Source organism: Saccopteryx bilineata, chromosome 1, assembly GCF_036850765.1.
Source record: "Saccopteryx bilineata isolate mSacBil1 chromosome 1, mSacBil1_pri_phased_curated, whole genome shotgun sequence".
Classification (NCBI taxonomy): Eukaryota; Metazoa; Chordata; class Mammalia; order Chiroptera; family Emballonuridae; genus Saccopteryx; species Saccopteryx bilineata.
In genome coordinates this window covers 295,972,207-295,990,779 of record NC_089490.1, presented here as the reverse complement: position 1 = coordinate 295,990,779, position 18,573 = coordinate 295,972,207, and the positions used below count along the sequence as shown (strand labels likewise).

Here is an 18,573-nt window from a genome sequence, read left to right as displayed (position 1 = left end):
TGACGCTGGCTGGCGGAGCCGCGCTAGTGCATCAGCCTCAAGCCCCAGCTCCACGCCGGGTGGGGCTGCATGCCTGCACTCACCCACGGGTCTCTGCAGTTACCAGGCTTTCGCCTTTCCCCTGCAGGCTGGTTTGCAGGTGTGGCTGCTCTTGCTCTTGCTTGCCTGGCCTGCAGCCAGGTCGGACCGCTTTAGTGCGTCCCTTCTGCCCCAGCCGGGCAAGACTGAGCTAATGCCAGGCCTCAGTCATGGCCAGCTGGCTTCCGCCCCAGTGGACGGGACCGTGCTTCCATGTCCTGCCGCCACCCACCCTCAGGTGAGCCCTCAGCCGTGTGGGTGGGGGTGCTGCAGCTCAGACCCTAACACTCAATATTATAGTCCCGAAAGCTCCCTCCTTCTAAGCTACTCTGCTCTGAGTGCCGTAGGAGAGTTTGTTTGACTAGTGTCCCACTTCCCTTTGCTGGTATTGCTGTTTCCGGAGGAAATATTCACTTCAGATTTATGGGGTGACTCAGCCCAGGGACTAGGGTGGCTCTGCTTTAAAATGTTTCTCCCTGTGCCTCCTAGATTACACTCTCTTCCTGCTACTCCGGTCCTCTCCTCTCTCCCGTCCCCTGGAGCCCCAGGTGGGTGGTTGTTAGAGAGGTTTTCTGCACGGTCCCTTTAAGAAGAATCTTGGGTCTGAGAAATCTGTCTCTTTCTCACAAACAGTATCCTGACTTGTTTTGCAACTAAATACTGTCCATTTGCTTCTTCTAGGCTCTGGGGTTGCAGGCTGGGGATTTGTTCCTGAGGCCCAGTACCCTCCCTTCTCCACTAACCTCTCTTCCCGCCATGTGAGTCTCTTCAGGCTGCTCGCTCCCGGGAGCTGGGCAGCCCTCTTCACGTTTTCACTTTTCCTACCAGTCTCATGTGGCTTCTTCAGTGTTTCTTGGTTGAAGAGTCCATTTAGTTTAGTCCAACGTTGGTTTTTCCAGATGATGGTTCTTAAAATTAAGTTGTAATCCACTTTGGTTCTGGGAGGTGGAGGTTGGTACATCCACCTACTCCATCGCCATCTTGCTGCCCAAACATCAATGAGAACTTCTTTAACCTACCTGCTTAAATGGTACCCTCGTCTCAGCCCCATAACAAGCCTGGTGTCTCATCTCCATCTTGTCCTTAGCACATACTATATATTTTACTCATTTGCTGTCTGTTTTCTCTCATCAGAGTGGAAACTTCCTGGAGAGCGAGGTCTCTTGTCTGTTTTCTTCATTCCTGATTCCTGGGTCATTGGAGAGTTCCTGGCTATCCATGGTCAGCAGATACGCTCTGAATGAGCGTATAGCAACCATTCAGTTGTGACTGAAGAACAAGCTAGGCCCCGCGTGGCCTGGCCTGCCCACCTGCCTGGCCTCGTGGCTTGTGTTCTTTTCACGCTGCACCTTTGCACTGGCCTGCTTTGTGCTCCTAGTCCCCTCCTGCCATCGGGCTATGCACATGCCGTTCTGTCTAGAGCCTATTCTTCTTCCAGCCCTTGCACTCAGTTACCTGGTTCCTCCTATGGTTCTGTTAGATGTCACTTATGACGTGACTTCTGGGTACTAGGAAAGTGTTTGCTGATGGCCCCCCAGTCAAAATGCGATGTTCTTTTCCTTCCTCGTTTCAGTTACCCATCCCACTAACCTGGGAGTTCTGAGGGAGCATGTTTTTATTTATTACTGCATGTCCAGCAGTGCATGGCATATGGTAGGCTCCCTGTGCACATTTGTAAACACGTAAGTGAACGTGAGTGTTGCAGGCAGCTAAGTCTTACAGAGAGGAAGTGGTACTGGAGGGAGCGGCTGTCTCATGTATGGGAAAGGAGCTGAAAACTTATTCATGAACGTCTAAAGATTAAAGTGAACTTAAAAATTGTAGAGGATTACTTGTTACAGTTGCATTTGTTGGAAGGTGATGGCAAATGATTCATGATTGTGACTAAAGTCACACCGCCTGGTCGTCCACCCTGAGGCGTTAGCTCTGAGCTCTTCCCTTGCACCCTGGTTGTTGGTGAATGAGGACCGGAGAGCAGATGGAATCATGGTGTCACGTTTGAATGCTGATGCAGAAAACCTAGTGCTTTACAAGTTGAGTGTTCAGAAAGGTCTGCTTGGTAAGGAATGTCAGGCTTCTCTAGTTGTTCTAACTCTAGGATGACCAAATCTGAATTGGAATGTAGAAGGAAGAGGTTCTAGTTCACAGAGTGAAGTCTTTTTAGGGTGGAACCTACCCAGTAGAGTCAGGGAAGGGAGTAAGAGAGTCTCAAAAGAGCATTTACTGTGACCAGGATGCCTGCCTTGCCACATTTTCAAATTTTAACTTTTCAAGTTTTAACTCTTGTTCTTCTCTCTTAGCCTTTACTACAAGTTACTGAGCTAGAATTGTTGCTAACCCCATGCCCTCTGTGTGCAAGGCACTCTGTGCAGCCGTGGCGTGCACTGGCAAGATGAACTTGCATGCATTTTTCTTCTTAGTGGAATGATTTGGGATAATGAGAGCAAGGACTACAAATAAAAAGTTTGAAAACTAGGGATCCAGGCCCTTCCTGCCTCATTCCTACATCACAAAGCATAAATCATTCAAAGTGTCTCATCTACAACATCTCTCTGAGAGGATGGGTCCCACCGCCTCCCGGTTGGAAATTTCTCTGTCACTGGTATAATTTGGCTTTTGCATTCTGCCTGCTAGGATTTGTGTACCTTTTCTTTAGTTATCACGGGAAATGGGGACCATCTGGCTACCACTCTTGGTAAAATAGGTCTGTGTGGCACATCACTGTCACTCTTAATAATATATTCTGCTTTCACCCCATGCTCTTACATTAAAGTCTTCCAAATAATAATCAGTCTACTTATTTCACACTAGGTGGCCCCCTTTGGTAGCTCATTTCCCACAGCTGCGGTTTCCTCTTTAGAATCAAGAATGGAGAGAGTGGTTGAAGGGAGAATGCCAGTGTTTTTTTTTTAATTTGTTTTAAAACAATAAACCTTTTTCTCATTAAAATTTAAGTTTAAACTAATTATAAAAAACTGCTGTGCTGAGATAATGGAAAACATCCTGAACTCTCAGAGTCAGAATTTGAGATTTATGATACGTTCTTGGGTCCCTGCCATCGCCTTGGGAACTCGGCGATTTTTTTCTGAGGCTGACAGAGAGCCCTTAACTACAACTTTCGTCACTTTTTCCGGTGATTCCCAATGAAACTTTTTGTTTTGGGGGGAGGATTAAAAGAAAGACAGCCTGGCATTTGGTAAAATGTAGAGCTTTGAAGACGAGTGGGCAGGTATACAGAACATTCTGCATTGAAGACAAATTTGGAGGAATTCCTAGAACTTTCTATAACCTTTTCCTTGTAACCAGAGAGGAAGTGTGTCTTGTCTAAGGATGGAGGCCATTATGGATAACATCAGCGAATGTTACCTGTGTGTTTATTATGTGGTGGTCATCGTACTTAGATTGTAGATTCATTCGCTCTAATTCTCATTACCATCCTATGTGGCAGGTGCTACTTTCTCCATTTTATCAATGCAGCAACTAAGCCTTAGAGAGATTTAGTAACTTATACAGGGTCACTTAGCAAAGAAATGGTAGGGCCACAGTTTAAACCCAGGCAGCTTGGCACCAAATCTTTCACATTTCATTATATACCTAACTTGAGCCAATTTTGTAAATAGTCTGATAACTATTTTTGCCCGGTTGTATGTTTAGTGTTGTTTTCTAGACTTCAACTAAAAAATAAAAAGCAGACATTTATAGCATCAACATTTGCAGGCTTTCCCAACGTCATGTCTTGCTCCCTTCAAATTCATCCACCCAAATGGTCTTTTTGAAATAAAAAAAATCACTTTGCCACTGTTTTCTTTTGACACCTTTTGGGATCTCTCCCACCCCCAACAGGCAAATACAAACTTCTTTACATCAACTTGCAGGACCCTCTCTGCCCTGAGGCTGGCCAGCCCCACCTGTGTCAGCTCTCCTCCGCTTGGCTCTGATTTCTCCTCCACTTCTACCGAGCAGTCATCTTGCTGTGCCATGATCCCCTGCTTCTGCCAGAGCTGTTCTCTCTTCCTGAAAACACTTTCTCATGGTCTCAGTTCATTCAGGCTGCAGTAACAAAATATCTCAGATCAGGTGGCTTATGAACAGCAATTCATTGCTCAGAGTTCTAGAGGCTGGAAGTCCAAGGTCATATAGTACCAGCATGATCAGGTGAGGGCCCTCTTCTGAGTGCAGACTTTTCCACTGTACCCTAATGTGGGGAAGGGGCTAGAGATTTCTCTGGGGCTTCTTTTACAGGGGCACTAATCCCATTCATGAGGGCTGTACCCTCATGACCTAATCACCTCCCACAGGCCCACATCCTAACACCATCATCTGTAGGGGTTAGGATTTTTTTTTTCTTTTGTATTTTTCTGAAGCTGGAAACGGGGAGAGACAGTCAGACATGTGCCCAACCGGGATCCACCCGGCACGCCCACCAGGGGGCGATGCTCTGCCCCTCCGGGGCATTGCTCTGTTGCGACCAGAGCCACTCTAGCGCCTGGGGCAGAGGCCAAGGAGCCATCCCCAGTGCCCAGACCATCTTTGCTCCAATGGAGCCTCGCTGCGGGAGGGGAAGAGAGAGACAGAGAGGAAGGAGAGGGGGAGGGGTGGAGAGGCAGATGGACGCCTCTCCTGTGTGCCCTGGCCAGGAATCGAACCCGGGACTTCTGCACGCCAGGCCAACGCTCTACCACTGAGCCAACCGGCCGGGGGGGTTAGGATTTTAACATATGCATTTTGTGGGGACACAAACATTCAGACCCTAGCACCCACCCTTCTTCTGGCAAACTCATTCTTTTTCAATTCTGACTCAAATGTTAACCAGCATCCGCCAACATGAATTTTTTTAAAAATGCATTTGTCCAGGTGGCATCACAGAAATTCTAATTCTTTGGTTCTTGGAAGAGGCCTAAGCACTATATCTGAAAAGTACTTAATGATTCTGATACAACTGCTAGGTCTGTGAGCCTCCGAGAAGGTCTTTAGGAGGCTGGGAGGGAGAGGAGCACCTGTGTGTACCGTGGATTCTGCCGTCTCTATGGCCACCAGAGTGCGGTGCGGTGGCCAGGTTGTGTGGTGATTCCTCGGAGTTAACAGCGCCAGGGCAGCAGCAGGTTGTTGACCAGCCTTTGATCTCAGCCTTCAGCGCAGGGCGTCAAATAGAACCAACCAGCCTCCACAACTGTTCCACTGGACTGCCCTCACCTCGGGGCTGTTCGCCTTGTGATGCCCTTTGGTCCTCAGGCTGCCCAGCAGTACGATTCCTTCTGAACCAGAGCTCCACAAAGGCCAAGGATGGAAGTTGTCAATGAAAGAATTGTCATTCAGACTTTTTTGTTTAGGGAAAGAGCAAGGTCTTACCTCTTTTCAACTCATCTTCTAAATTTGCACTGACGCTAAAAATATGGGTGATTTTTTAGCTTCCTTTTTTTCTTACTTTCAGTTCAGGCGCTGGGTTTGGTAAGAATTTAGCGATTTCAGTTTCTGCTGGCCATTCTGCTGCTTTAAGACCTGTCAGAGTGTATTTTAAATAAAAGTGGAAGCATTTCTGTTTCTATCTTCATTGCTTTCTCCCCTCCCACCCCCAGACAGCGTTTCTCCACAGTGCTACGTAAGGGGCCCTTACGCTGGAAGGTGTCCGCTGGGCGGGTACCCAGTGGTGTGTTGTGGTTCCCATATGCTCATGTGCACTTCAGGCTTGCTGGTTCTGAAGCCTGAAATCTCCATATATGCGGCCTGAATTAGTGTTCTCCTCTCACCAAAAGCATATATTGAAAGAGAATCCACCTTGCTCAGCATAGCCAGATTCTCAAAATGGCCCTCCTATTCTCCCATGGCCTCTACTTTGAGAACCCTACCTCTCCCATTAGAAATCCAAACCAGAAAAGATATCTCCAGCTCAATTATTCTGTAATTACAAGATATTAGGCTGGTGGGCTCCCTATTGGTTGGGTCTTCTATTAATGTTATATACCAGGTCTTTTTAATTTTGAGCTTCTCTGTGGATATTAATTTCAATGAAACGCTATATTGAAGAAAAGATAGAGTTGGGGGAAATAGGAGGAGGAAGGGAGCAGAGACAAACAGAGAACAGCAGCCTGTAACTCCATGGCAAGCGTGGCTTACGAGGATCAAGTTGTAATTCTGCTTCATGAATCATTGTCAGACAAATTAAGAACATATTGTTTCTTATTTATCTATTGTCAAGGATGCAATCTCAAGCGTTGAGAATAAATCTTGGTTTTCATAAGCTCAGTTGACACTGTGATGCCACAGAGCATAAAACTTGCATCTAATAAACAGAGTGCGCTGAGGAGCGGGAGGGGCATAAAACCCGCCAGCTCGCAGCCACTTCCTGCCCCGGGGTCCTGGGGTCCACGAGCGAGCAGTAGTGAGGAATTGTGATAGACTAAGAATTTGTTATGTCTGTTGTGAGAAAAGTTCTTGTTATTGGTCCATTATTCCCCCAAATCTTCGAGATTGGTGACAGTTTTCAGCTTTTGTTTGGTGGGTTCCCATCTTTGATCCCACCCCTCCCGCCAGGCACCTGCCTTTACGCGCCTGCCTTTACGCGCCTGCCTTTACGCGCCTGCCTCCACGCGCCTGCCTTTACGCGCCTGCCTTTACGCGCCTGCCTTTACGCGCCTGCCTTTACGCGCCTGCCTTTACGCGCCTGCCTTTACGCGCCTGCCTCCACCCGCCTGCCTCCACGCGCCTCCCTCCACCCGCCTGCCTCCACGCGCCTGCCTCCACGCGCCTGCCTCCACCCGCCTGCCTCCACGCGCCTCCCTCCACGCGCCTCCCTCCACCCGCCTGCCTCCACCCGCCTGCCTCCACCCGCCTGCCTCCACCCGCCTGCCTCCACGCGCCTCCCTCCACCCGCCTGCCTCCACGCGCCTGCCTCCACGTGCCTGCCTCCACCCGCCTGCCTCCACGCGCCTGCCTCCACCCGCCTGCCTCCACCCGCCTGCCTCCACGCGCCTGCCTCCCCGCTGCCCCTGTGTGGATAAGTAGCTAGTTACTATTCTGAACCTTAACCAGGCGTGCCTGCTGCATGGGCACCTCTTCCGTGGGTCAGTTGCCTAATTTTCATTCACTGATTAGTGTCACTACTTGGATAGTTCTTGGAGGACTCTTATCTGACTGAAATTCCTAGTAGAAATTTTTATTTTGAATTTCTGAAGTTGAAGTATGAAAATTATGTTTTCATTTGATTAAAGATAAAGGGTCTCTGTTTGAAAAACTGCAACTCAGGTTATGTAGTAGAAATCTTTAAAATAATACAAGCAAAAATGTAGTAAGTCATTTAAGTATTTTAAATAATACTTACTAAAGCATCACTTCCCCAAATCGTATAATATCAGAATTAGCATCAGTGCCGTGAAACTTGAAGCTTACTTTAGACTTTTTAAAAATACTTTTAAAACTAATGGTTGTGTTGGAAAACAAGTCAAGTATGTTATGCGAGAGGGATTGTATGTATTAGTTGCTTCCAAAGGGCCACAGGGAACTTGTTTGGGGTAACAGAAACTTAGAAGGTTGTCAGAACTCATCTAGCTTACTTAAATGGGCACATTTTATTATGTGAATTATACTTCTGTAAAGTTGATTTAAAAAAAATTTTAATGCTCCTTCATTTAATAGCATTAAAGTTAATGGAAACCTTGACCTTTAAATAGTACATCCCCTGCAACATTGGTCACTGCAACTAAACAATGAAGTGAACTATTTAAATGTCAGGTAAAACCCAGGAGCAGAGGAAGTTCGTAAGGAGAAGCTAGAAGCGTACGCAGCTTGTCCCTGCCGCCTGGAGGGAGTGGGTCAGGGTATAAGCGGTCTGTTCCCCTGTGCCCCTCTCAGGGAAGTGGTCTCACGCCGGCTGGTCCCAGCACCAGAAGCAAAGGAGACCCCAACAGTGAAATAGTTTCTAAATGCACCTTGATTCCTTTTGGCCAGTTACTGCGAAGCTCTTTGGTGAATAACAGAACTCAAGCCAAGGTCGCAGAGGAGCTGGGCATGCAGGAATACGCCATCACCAACGACAAGACCAAGAGGCCTGTGGCCCTCAGGACCAAGACGTTGGCAGACCTTCTGGAATGTGAGTCCTATAGCATGAAGCTTTTCTCTTAACCTGCAAATTCAGGGTTTAAATCAAAAGGACCAACATTTATCCTTCTCGGGCATCACATCCCTTTGTGGAAACACTAACAGAATATAAAGATTGCTAGTAGTGAATCTTAGATATTTATTTATTTATTTATTTATTTATTTATTTATTTTGCCACCAAGCTGCCTTTATATAGGGACATAGAAGAAAGAAAGATAATTTACTCACTGAGTACTAAAACTATTAACCATTGTTTTGTCTGGGCTCAAAGCTCTGTGGATAAAGTCATCTTTTACACTTTCTGATACGGTCTGTTAGCATGATGAATAATCCTATTACAGCTAACTAAAGGATTATACACGGAATTGATTGTTTCTGATATTACTTTAAAATGAGTGGGCCGTGCACTGGGCCTTGGAACTTTTCAGTGTTAGGGTATTTTTGACAATGGAATTATATGCAGATATGGAAGTCTACCATTCAAAAGCAGCTCATTTACAAAGTGCAAAGGCAATCTAAGAACCTGAAAAAGCATCTTTTTCTATAAAAGAAAAGTATCTTAAAGATAAAAATTATTTAAAAAATTAAGTTTAGTGATCCTTCTCATTGGCTTTTTTTTTTTAGCTCAATGAAAGCTATTTTTATTCTTTTAAACTTGCTATTTTTTACGTGGTTAAGGTATCTTTTAAGAAAGTGCTTTTTGAGGTCGCCATTTATTAATGGGAAGTTAGCTACACTGTTACAGTTATCAGGCCTAGGATTATATTTTTCTGTGTTTTGGTAGATTGAATTATAAATTGTATTATTTCTGTTCATGGAATGTAACACAGACCCTTGTAAACGGTGACTTCCTCAAGATCGGTGTTGAGTATGGCAGTCCCGAGGGTGTGCTCATTCTGGTGTCCTATCTGATCTTCACGTTTCATTTTGATTCATTTGGTGTTAACATGGCTGTGTTCCCAGACATCATTCTTCCCCTGCTGTACAATAGCATTTAGCCTATCATTTTAACTAACTATTCATTTAGCCCTTTGCCAAACGTAATTTAGTCTTTGTACTCTGTGACTTTGCATCTTAATCACACATCTATATTATTGCTTCTAATATTAGCGGTAAAGAGTAGTTCTTGTCTCAAGAAAGATGAAATGGTAATGCTGAAGAATACAGAGGGCCTAGAAGTTGAAAACCTTATTAAAATGTTCCTTAAACCTCTAGGTCTCTTACTCCTTCTGGTAAATGGCAGTGAGTCGTGGTTTATTTTTAAATGTTCTCTTTTTCAGCATTTATTGCAGCTCTGTACATTGACAAGGACTTGGAATATGTTCATACTTTCATGAATGTTTGTTTCTTTCCACGATTAAAAGTAAGCTCATATAAAATTTAAATTGGTTGTACGCTTTACGCTCGATGGTCTCAGAAGCCATTACTAAATGCTTTTTGGGGACTTGTTACAGGAGTTCATTTTGAATCAGGATTGGAATGACCCCAAATCCCAGCTTCAGCAGTGTTGCTTGACACTTAGGACGGAAGGAAAGGAGCCAGACATTCCTCTGTACAAGTGAGTGTTGCCTGCCCACAGGCCATGGGATCCCATGAGCTCAGAGTTGATGCTCAGGTTGTTTGGAGGAAAGCTAATCACGAGGGGTGACCCTGACGAAGGTCTACCTTGAGACTTTCAACTCCGATTCACCCCACCCTGAAACTCCTTGGGCTTCTCAGCCTTTTAGCTTTAAGTAAATGGGTCACATTTGAGTATCTAAGCTTTTTTTTCATCTCTAAAATGCTGTTTGAACTACTTCCTCTGAGGAAGACATACTAAGATTAGGGGACCCAAGATAAGAACAATTTAGATAAGGTTGTTTTTATATACATTTTTATATTTGTCTTCTTATTTCCTGTAACCTCTGCTGTTCATTTGATCAGAAGATTGTATCTGCTTAATTTGTGACGGGACCTGGGTGTCCCTCCCCTCTGGGGGGCCCAGTGGCCGCTTCCGGCTGCAGGCTGCTGTGTTATTCAGATATTCGGAACTTTCCTTCTCAGAGTGTGTATCAAAAGCTGCGGAGTACTTTTGAATACGTTTAGCGACAGATCTGTATTCTTTGAGTGTTAGCCAGATATTCAAAAGGAATGCAGGTCACTCCACATAAAATACCACCTTTGATGAAAACAGGAGGTTTGACTCTGAAGTAATTATCTTGAGGCACTCGTCCGTTGATTCAGAAATGGTTTCAAAGAGGAATTACAAAAAGGAAGAGTTATCAAAATAGGTGAGGTGCCTCCCAAGGCATTACCTGGATGTGCATGTTTGAGGATGGTTAAAATTCTGTTACCACAGCCATTTGCCCCTTGTCTGCGCACACAGGGTCATAGGCATGCGCGTCTGGGAATATTGAGTGTTCCCTGTGGACTTTCTCCAACTTCAGAACTCTCAAGGGAACACACCGAGGGGCAGCAGGGGATTTCATTATGTTTTTATGTTTTTATTTAATGGCCACAACATGATATAGGCTTTTTTGCTAAAAGAAAAAGAGGCCAAGAGAAATGTGTGTCAACCCACAGCAAGCTACTATAAATTGTCCCAAGAAGCCATCACCGCTAAACAATACTTCCTTTATTGCAAAAAAACTCCAAATGTTTAGAAAGAGTACTTTAATATGTGCCTAATAATGAATATCCCAACTGTATTACATATAAGGCTCACAGTATTTTCTCATCAAAGTGATATTAAGGTTCAATAAATAAAATGAGGATGGACAACTTCTCCGGGCGCAGGATGATTTCCGTGTAAGTGCTGCCTTGAAGCAGCCCCCGGGGGCTTCCATCCCAGGAGAGCACACTCCCAGAGGAAATGACTGCTCCCGTCTCATAAAGCCCCAGATGGAGGGACGGAGTTTGTTCTTTCTCATCGAGATGAAGGCTTGTTTTACATAATTTTTCCACGATGAACGTGTTTATTCCGTTATCTTTTGTGGGCTACTTTTAATTTCCCTTTCCTGTGGAGTTATCAGTTTCCCCGCATTTCAGATCTGCACAGTGGCATTAAAGTCCAGAGGACCTGGAGTTTTGTTTTTCAGCAGTTGTGTTGTGTCCTCAGCACAATGGAGTACCTTTGAAATGATCTCAGATGTCTCAGAAATTAAACAGGTTTTGTGATCTTTCAGATAAGATAACGGGCATCAGAAAGAGTCTATAAAGGATGTGGAGCCATTCAGACATGGCTTTTAGGTGTATTGCCCAGATACTTATTGTTTGTTTGTTTGTTTTTTTACAGGGACAGAGAGAGAGTCAGAGAGAGCGATAGATAGGGACAGACAGACAGGAACGAAGAGAGATGAGAAGCATCAATCATCAGTTTTTCATTGCGACACCTTAGTTGTTCATTGATTGCTTTCTCATATGTGCCTTGACCGCGGGCCTTCAGCAGACCGAGTAACCCCTTGCTCAAGCCAGCGACCTTGGATCCAAGCTGGTGAGCTTTTTGCTCAAGCCAGATGAGCCCGTGCTCAAGCTGGCAACCTCAGGGTCTTGAACCTGGATCTTTCTGCATCCCAGTCCAATGCTCTAGCCACTGCGCCACCGCCTGGTCAGACTAGATACTTATTGTTTTTAGCCATGATTAGCACTGAAGAACAATGAATAGACTGCAGTTGTTAACTTTTCACTGATAAAAGTTTGTTCCTTTTATGACATTTGGAATATGAACTCTTTGAAACTACTTAAAAACACTTTATACTTCACTGGTAGCCTTCAGATGCTATTTATAATTTATGCTATTTATACTTTCGGGGGAAATATATGTAAATCCAGTGTTAGAATTTTTAAAATTTCCTATTTCAAGCTCTCTATATTTGTCAGGCTTAGCAAATAAAAATCTTGCACCTTTAATTGTCTTGTTATTTTTACCTTTCTCTGTCTAAGCAATAAGGACATGATTTTTCTTGTAGTTATAGATTAGCAAGAGCAACTAATCATCTTTTTCCTTTTCACTCTCAGGACCCTGCAAACGGTGGGGCCCTCCCACGCGAGAACCTACACGGTGGCTGTTTACTTCAAGGGAGAAAGGATAGGCTGTGGGAAGGGACCAAGGTATGCGATGACGATGACAACGCTTTAACTCCTTCAGATGAACATCCTGTGTGTCTGACAAGTCCCTGCTTGGTGTTTTCAATCTGTGCTGACTTGTTAAAGTTAGGGTATAGAATGTCCGAGGGTAAAGAAGTAAATCCTATGTCCCCACCAAGCCCAGCCCCAAACTTGAGAGTCTGCCTGGGACAGTGGGAATACCATTGCCTAGGGGGCTTTGGCTGCCTAGAGAAAACCGCATTACCTAGTGCACAGGTAAGGCCTGTCCTGTTTCATTTGCCCAGTAGAGAACCCGACATGGCCGCAAGCGTTGTAGGAAACACGTCCTGTGTGACACAGTCATTAAACATTTGACCTCTTAGAGCTATTCGAGCTTTGTGGAAATGCTAACATCTTCAGGTGCAAGAATTATGTGTATTATCACCTTTCTTTGAACCCTCTAATCTATATGTTAAACTGAGAAATGATTAGAAGTCTGTCTATCCATATATTTGTTTGCTCTGCCTTTTTAAGCTTTCCACAGAGGGTGTGAAAATTTAAGTAGGAAATACTTCAAACGTAATGTAAATGGAAGGCATTTTATTGCAGTATTAAGAGTGTGGAATGAATAACTCAAACAGGCTTTGTGCATATAAATGACATTTCTGCGTGCCCCTGTGTCTGTTCCTATCTGTGCAATTCGGTGTGTGACAGCAGAAGTAATCAGATGAAATTTTATGTACCAAACATGAAAATCAGCCTGAATAATTTGTACCCATACCATTTGTTTTTGAAAAAAAAAACAACTTTGAATTAAAGTGTATCTTACCTATATTTTACTTAATAGTATTCAGCAAGCGGAAATGGGAGCAGCGATGGATGCACTTGAAAAATGTAAGCCTATCTCTTTTTCTCTAATTATACGTTCATAATGTAATGAGTGTTTTATGGAAAGAAAATGGGAAAATAGAAAAATGGTAAGTACTGATAAAATGTGATCTTTTCTTCATTGAAGTCTTCACGGAGAGTGTAGTAGAATGTGAGGTATGTATAAATTGGGCTTATAATTTTAGAAAGTGATTCTGGTTGCCTCTGATGTTCATGTTCCTTTTCTGCACAGTCGCACTCAGCCCAGGTGAGCGCCCAACGTGTTTCTTTCCAAGTATTTCTAAGGTCTTACACATGCAAAGAGTCTTTCTCTTTCGTTTTTGGCCATTGTTTTATTAAAATGGGATGATATTTACATACTTCTATTCATCTTTCTTTTCTTACTCATCTACTTCTGCTCATTTTGGGCAGCCTTGCAGGTTATGGTGACTTTAGTTCATTCTCGCTTAACATCTGCGTTACGCTCATGCCGAGAATGTGCCTTAGTTTATTCTGGTTTTATTATTATTATGGGTGGACACTTTGATTTTTGTTCTTTATCACTATTGACAATAAGTATCTATATATTGATGCTTTGAGTTCTGTGAGGGAGGTACCCAAGAGTGAGATGGCTGGGGAGAAGAAACTTCATTCCATGATTGACCACGGAGGGCCCTAGCCTTTGTAAATGGAAGGTTTAGTGCAGAGGTCCCCAAACTGCGGCCCCCTGAGGCCATTTATCCTGCCCCCGCCACACTTTGGAAGGGGCACCTCTTTCATTGGTGGCCAGTGAGAGGAGCATAGATCCCATTGAAATAATGGTCAGTTTGTTGATTTAAATTTACTTGTTCTTTATTTTAAATATTGTATTTGTTCCCATTTTGTTTTTTTACTTTAAAATAAGATATGTGGCCCTGGCCGGTTGGGTCAGTGGTAGAGCGTCAGCCTGGCATGCAGGAGTCTGGGTTCGATTCCTGGCCAGGGCACACAGGAGAAGCGCCCATTTGCTTCTCCGCCCCTCCCCAGCGCCCATCTGCTTCTCTGCCCCTCCCCCTCTCCTTCCTCTCTGTCTCTCTCTTCTCCTCCCGCAGCCCAGGCTCCATTGGAGCAAAGTTGACCCGGGCGCTGAGGATGGCTCTATGGCCTCTGCCTCAGGTGCTAGAATTGCTCTGGTTGCAACAGAGCAACGCCCCAGATGGGCAGAGCATCTCCCCCTGGTGGGCATGCCAGGTGGATCCTGGTCGGACGCATGTGGGAGTCTGTCTGACTGCCTCCCCGTTTCTAACTTCATAAAAATACAAAATAAAATAAAATAAAAAATAAATAAAATAAGATTTGTGCAGTGTGCATAGGGATTTGTTCATAGTTTTTTTTATAGTCTGGCCCTCCAACGGTCTGAGGGACAGTGAACTGGCCCCCTGTGTAAAAATTTTGGAGACCCCTGGTTTAGTGCAAGGAACTTTCCTTCTGAGGTGTCTGTACTGTGCTGCACAGCAGCACCAGGGGGCAAAGCATGACAAAGCAAGTCCGATTGCTTCAAGTGCCAGCTACATCGGGAGAGAGCACAGTGCAAAGGCTGCGAGTGAAGGTCCTCGAGTCTCGGCCGTGGGAGAGGTTCCAGGAAGGACAGAGGGCCAGCAGCCATGTGCAGTCAGCACCGCATTGATCCTGGGCATAGGTGGGGGGGTGTCCATGGGGGAGAAGCTAGCGTTCTCAGGGCCACTGTCCAAGGACTCCTCACTGACACTTCTCCTGACCCTGTGGGCGAACTTGCTCATTTATTATATATAAATGCACAAGCACATACCGAAATAGAAGTGAGATTCCATTTTCCACTCTAAGGTTGTTAAAGGTTATTTTTAGAGTTTTCTTTTTTTGTTTGCTTTCAATGATAAAACAGTACTGGAGAGAGAACCTGTTCGGAGTCTTACCCCCACACCTGAACTGGTAGGAGTGAATTGTTTAAACTGCTGGGAAGCACTTTGGCTCTATGTATCTGATTCGTAAAGAAGTTTCATACCCTTTGGTCCAGAGATTTAATTTTTTGGAGTCAACCAGTAATCGTACCATGATAATCGTGACAACTTGATATATAATAGTCAATAAACAGAAATATATAAATCAGACTGCGTGTCTAAATAAACTATAGGATATTGTTGGGGTTGGCACACATTTTCTGTAATGATTCAGAGTAAATAGTTAGGCTTTGCAGGCCAGGTGGGCTGTCACCCTGCCTGGACTTTGCCATTGTGGCCCACAGGCCTGGAGAGCATGCAAATGTTGGGTGTTGGTTCCATTAACACCTTAGTTACCTAAATGGGTGGGGGCTGTATTTGGCCTGCAGGCAGCAGTTCACCAACTTTTCCTTTATTCACATGTAATATTTTACAGCCATTAAAATAATATAGGGTGTGGCAAAAGTAGGTTTACAATTATGAGTACACAAAACAGTTTATTCTTTTTTTATTATTTATTAATTATTGTATTATTTTCCATACAAACAACTGTAAGCCTACTTTTGCTCCACCCTGTATATTTGAAGGTTAATGATATGAGAAAATGCATATGCTAGAATAAGTGAAAATAAGTATACCCATAAAACCTATTGTGTACTGTCACAGTGTAAGGGTGGAGGGGGAATGATTTTAAGTATTTGTGTGTATGTGTAATAATAATACATGTACACATCTACAGTGTGGAGTATAACGACTTCGTGGGAAAAGGGCTATGAGGATATATCCTAAAAGGTTATCACTGACTAGCTCTGAGTGGTGGGATTTGTTAGTTTTACGGTAGAAGCTACTGAGGAAATAAGGCTTATTTGTAGAAACTTGCTCCACGGCTAACTTTTTGGGATTTGTTTGACTTATAATTTTAAAAATACATAGAATACTTGAAACCTATGTTTTATACAGTATAAGAGGATTCAGTTTAATATCATTTGGGGGTTAGAATTTTATTACTGCTTTATTTCTAAAACACAGATGTCATTATGTTTCCCTTTTGTTTAAAATAATCACTGACTCTCAGATGTTCAAGGTCTTTCCTGACTCACCCATCTGCCTTTCAGTTGCTTTTCCTGTCCCCCTTGTCCCCGTCCCCGCCCTCATCTAGGGGAGGGTAAGATGCTGTATAAAGGGGGGGTGTTAGGAATATGGTTTATACTTATATCCACTTTTATTATGCTTCATCCTTCACAAAGAACAACATTGCTTTTCGCCAGGCAGTCTGTGTTCTCCACATCTCTGCTGCTTTGTGTTTTAAATACGAAGTAGAACCTCTTATATGTAACAGGCCCTTACCTGGCTGGGCAGGACCGTGTCATTTTCCCCACGTGACCGAATAACTTGTGTTGCTCTTATTCATGCTTGCATCCTGTTGTGAGTTTGTTGTTGAAGTATGTGTTTGTTGACCAAGAGACTGTGAAATGACTATTTCTCGTTCCATACTTGATTTCTTACTGTATTGCTATACTCGGTTTATATCACAAACTGAGTTATATTACATATAATGTATTATATTACAAAGTAGTAAATGTAAAAAATCTTAAATCAGGATTTTTACTTGTGTCAACACTCTCGCACAGGGTTAAAAATCAAAGTAACATTATGTGACGTGTTTCCTTTACTTGAGTTGTTGCTGATATAATTCTGGGCTTCTCATGGTAAACTTTAGAAATAAAATGATCAGAAATAGTGACTTAGAATATAGCCTCCTTTAGTCCACAATATCGTTTTTTTTGCTTTTTTCAGAAACTTTAATTCTTTGTAAATAACGGTGTGATATTCTTACTTTCTTGAACTTTTTGATTTGAGCTTTGTGAAAACATACTACTACATTTTACTATATTCTTTACTATCTCACTGAAAATCACTTCTTGCTTAGAGAACTGTGTTAAAATGTCTGCCTGGACTCAGTCAGACACTGCATGTACGTGTTCTAACATTTCAGTACGTCTTGGTGCCTTCAAAACTCAAGGTTACGTCATACACTGCAGTCTAGGATCAGGGGTGCTGAGCCACATATCCAGGTGTTTCTGAGTGAGAAAAGAATAAGAGAAGAAAATGTGCAATGTTTTCTTTTCTCCCTGCCTTACAAAATACAGCTGTCTGTATTGATATGAATATGTGTTTGCATGTGTTTAGTTTGCATCATTCTTTGCACTAGTGGCTATCCTTTATTAAATATAAAATATATCTCCTCGTGTCAGATAACTTTCCCCAGATGGCCCATCAGAAGCGGTTCATTGAACGGAAATACAGACAAGAGTTAAAAGAAATGAGGTGGGAAAGAGAACATCAAGAGAAGGAACCAGATGAGACCGAAGACATAAAGAAATAAAGGAGGACACGGAAGTGCTGGAGTATTTACTTGCTTAATAACTGTGACTGTTGCCCATTGAGAGTTAGCCTAGTTTTCCTACATTCAATGAATCAAGTGTGACCGTTGAAATAAAACCCAAAGTGAAATCACTATTGTTGTTTTACTGATATTATATTCTGTTTTTAGCTGGATAGTTTTTATTACCAAGTATTTGATTTCTCTTCTTTTTAATGGAAAGCTTCACTTTAGTGAATATGCATATTCTCTTTTATTTTTTTCTTTAAACAATAAAATTTAAGAAGTTTATTCTATGTGGAATAGATCCTGTTTTTCTATCTCTGTCTGAGATTGTTACTCTAGACTTTTAGCTAACACGTGGAAAATTCCCTTTACCAGATATTTGGACTGTTCTCTACTAACATCCTTTTCTGAAATTTGGATTATTAACTAGATTTTTTAGCCTTCATCTCAATGTTTACAAGTTCTCAGCTGCAAATATTGAATTTAAACTTCTCTAAGCAGTGAATCCTTTGTAGATAGAATCTCTTAACATTTAACTAGCCGATGGGAGGGGGAAAGACGTATTTGAGTCACATATATTCTTTGAATCATTAGAATAGGGGCGAAATCATGATTCTAAGCCAAATGACACATTAAGCCACACTCTCTCACCCTGGGGTCAGCAGACCCTTTAAGAAGTTTATTAATGGATTTTAGGGAAGGCTCAGAACCTTCTGAAATGTTATGTGTGTATTTGGGTTTGAGGGGGCACTGGAAGACAGGGTTCATAGCTTGCATCAGTTCAAAGTGGTCCCTGCAGCAAAGGGCTAATGTTACATTAAAAGACATGACATTGAAAAAAAAATGTTGTTTTAAACTGAACACTCCTGGTTTCTTATTAATAAAAGCAAAACGTTTTTAAAAATGTGCCTTCATTTGTTATTTTAGCATATATATAATGAGTGCCTACTATATTTCAGGAACTGTTCTAGGCTCTGGGGCTACAGCAGTGAACAAAACACATGCACCTATGCATGTTGCATACACGTTAGAGGGAATTCCGAGGTAGAGAGAACTCTCTAAGGGTTTTACATTTGTTAATTATAAAAATATGAGACGGTACTTATAAGAAAAGACAGCCCTGG

General features: G+C 43.1%; 1 protein-coding gene across 7 annotated transcripts in view; it reads left to right on the top strand.

Moving 5' to 3' along the window:
• DROSHA (drosha ribonuclease III) overlaps positions 1-18,332 on the top strand; it is a 139,191-nt gene extending 120,859 nt beyond the window's left edge. For 6 of the 7 annotated variants that reach the window (XM_066244146.1, XM_066244150.1, XM_066244136.1 and 3 more), the window contains 6 exons: positions 8,023-8,164; positions 9,454-9,536; positions 9,628-9,731; positions 12,170-12,262; positions 13,086-13,132; positions 17,316-18,332. In XM_066244146.1, coding sequence (XP_066100243.1) covers positions 8,023-8,164; positions 9,454-9,536; positions 9,628-9,731; positions 12,170-12,262; positions 13,086-13,132; positions 17,316-17,446 — 600 coding nt within the window. In that variant the 3' untranslated portion in view covers positions 17,447-18,332. Of the gene's footprint in view, positions 1-8,022; positions 8,165-9,453; positions 9,537-9,627; positions 9,733-12,169; positions 12,263-13,085; positions 13,133-17,315 lie in introns of those variants that run through there. The other variant, XM_066244154.1, reaches the window with a different exon arrangement.
• The last annotated feature ends 241 nt before the right edge of the window (positions 18,333-18,573 follow it).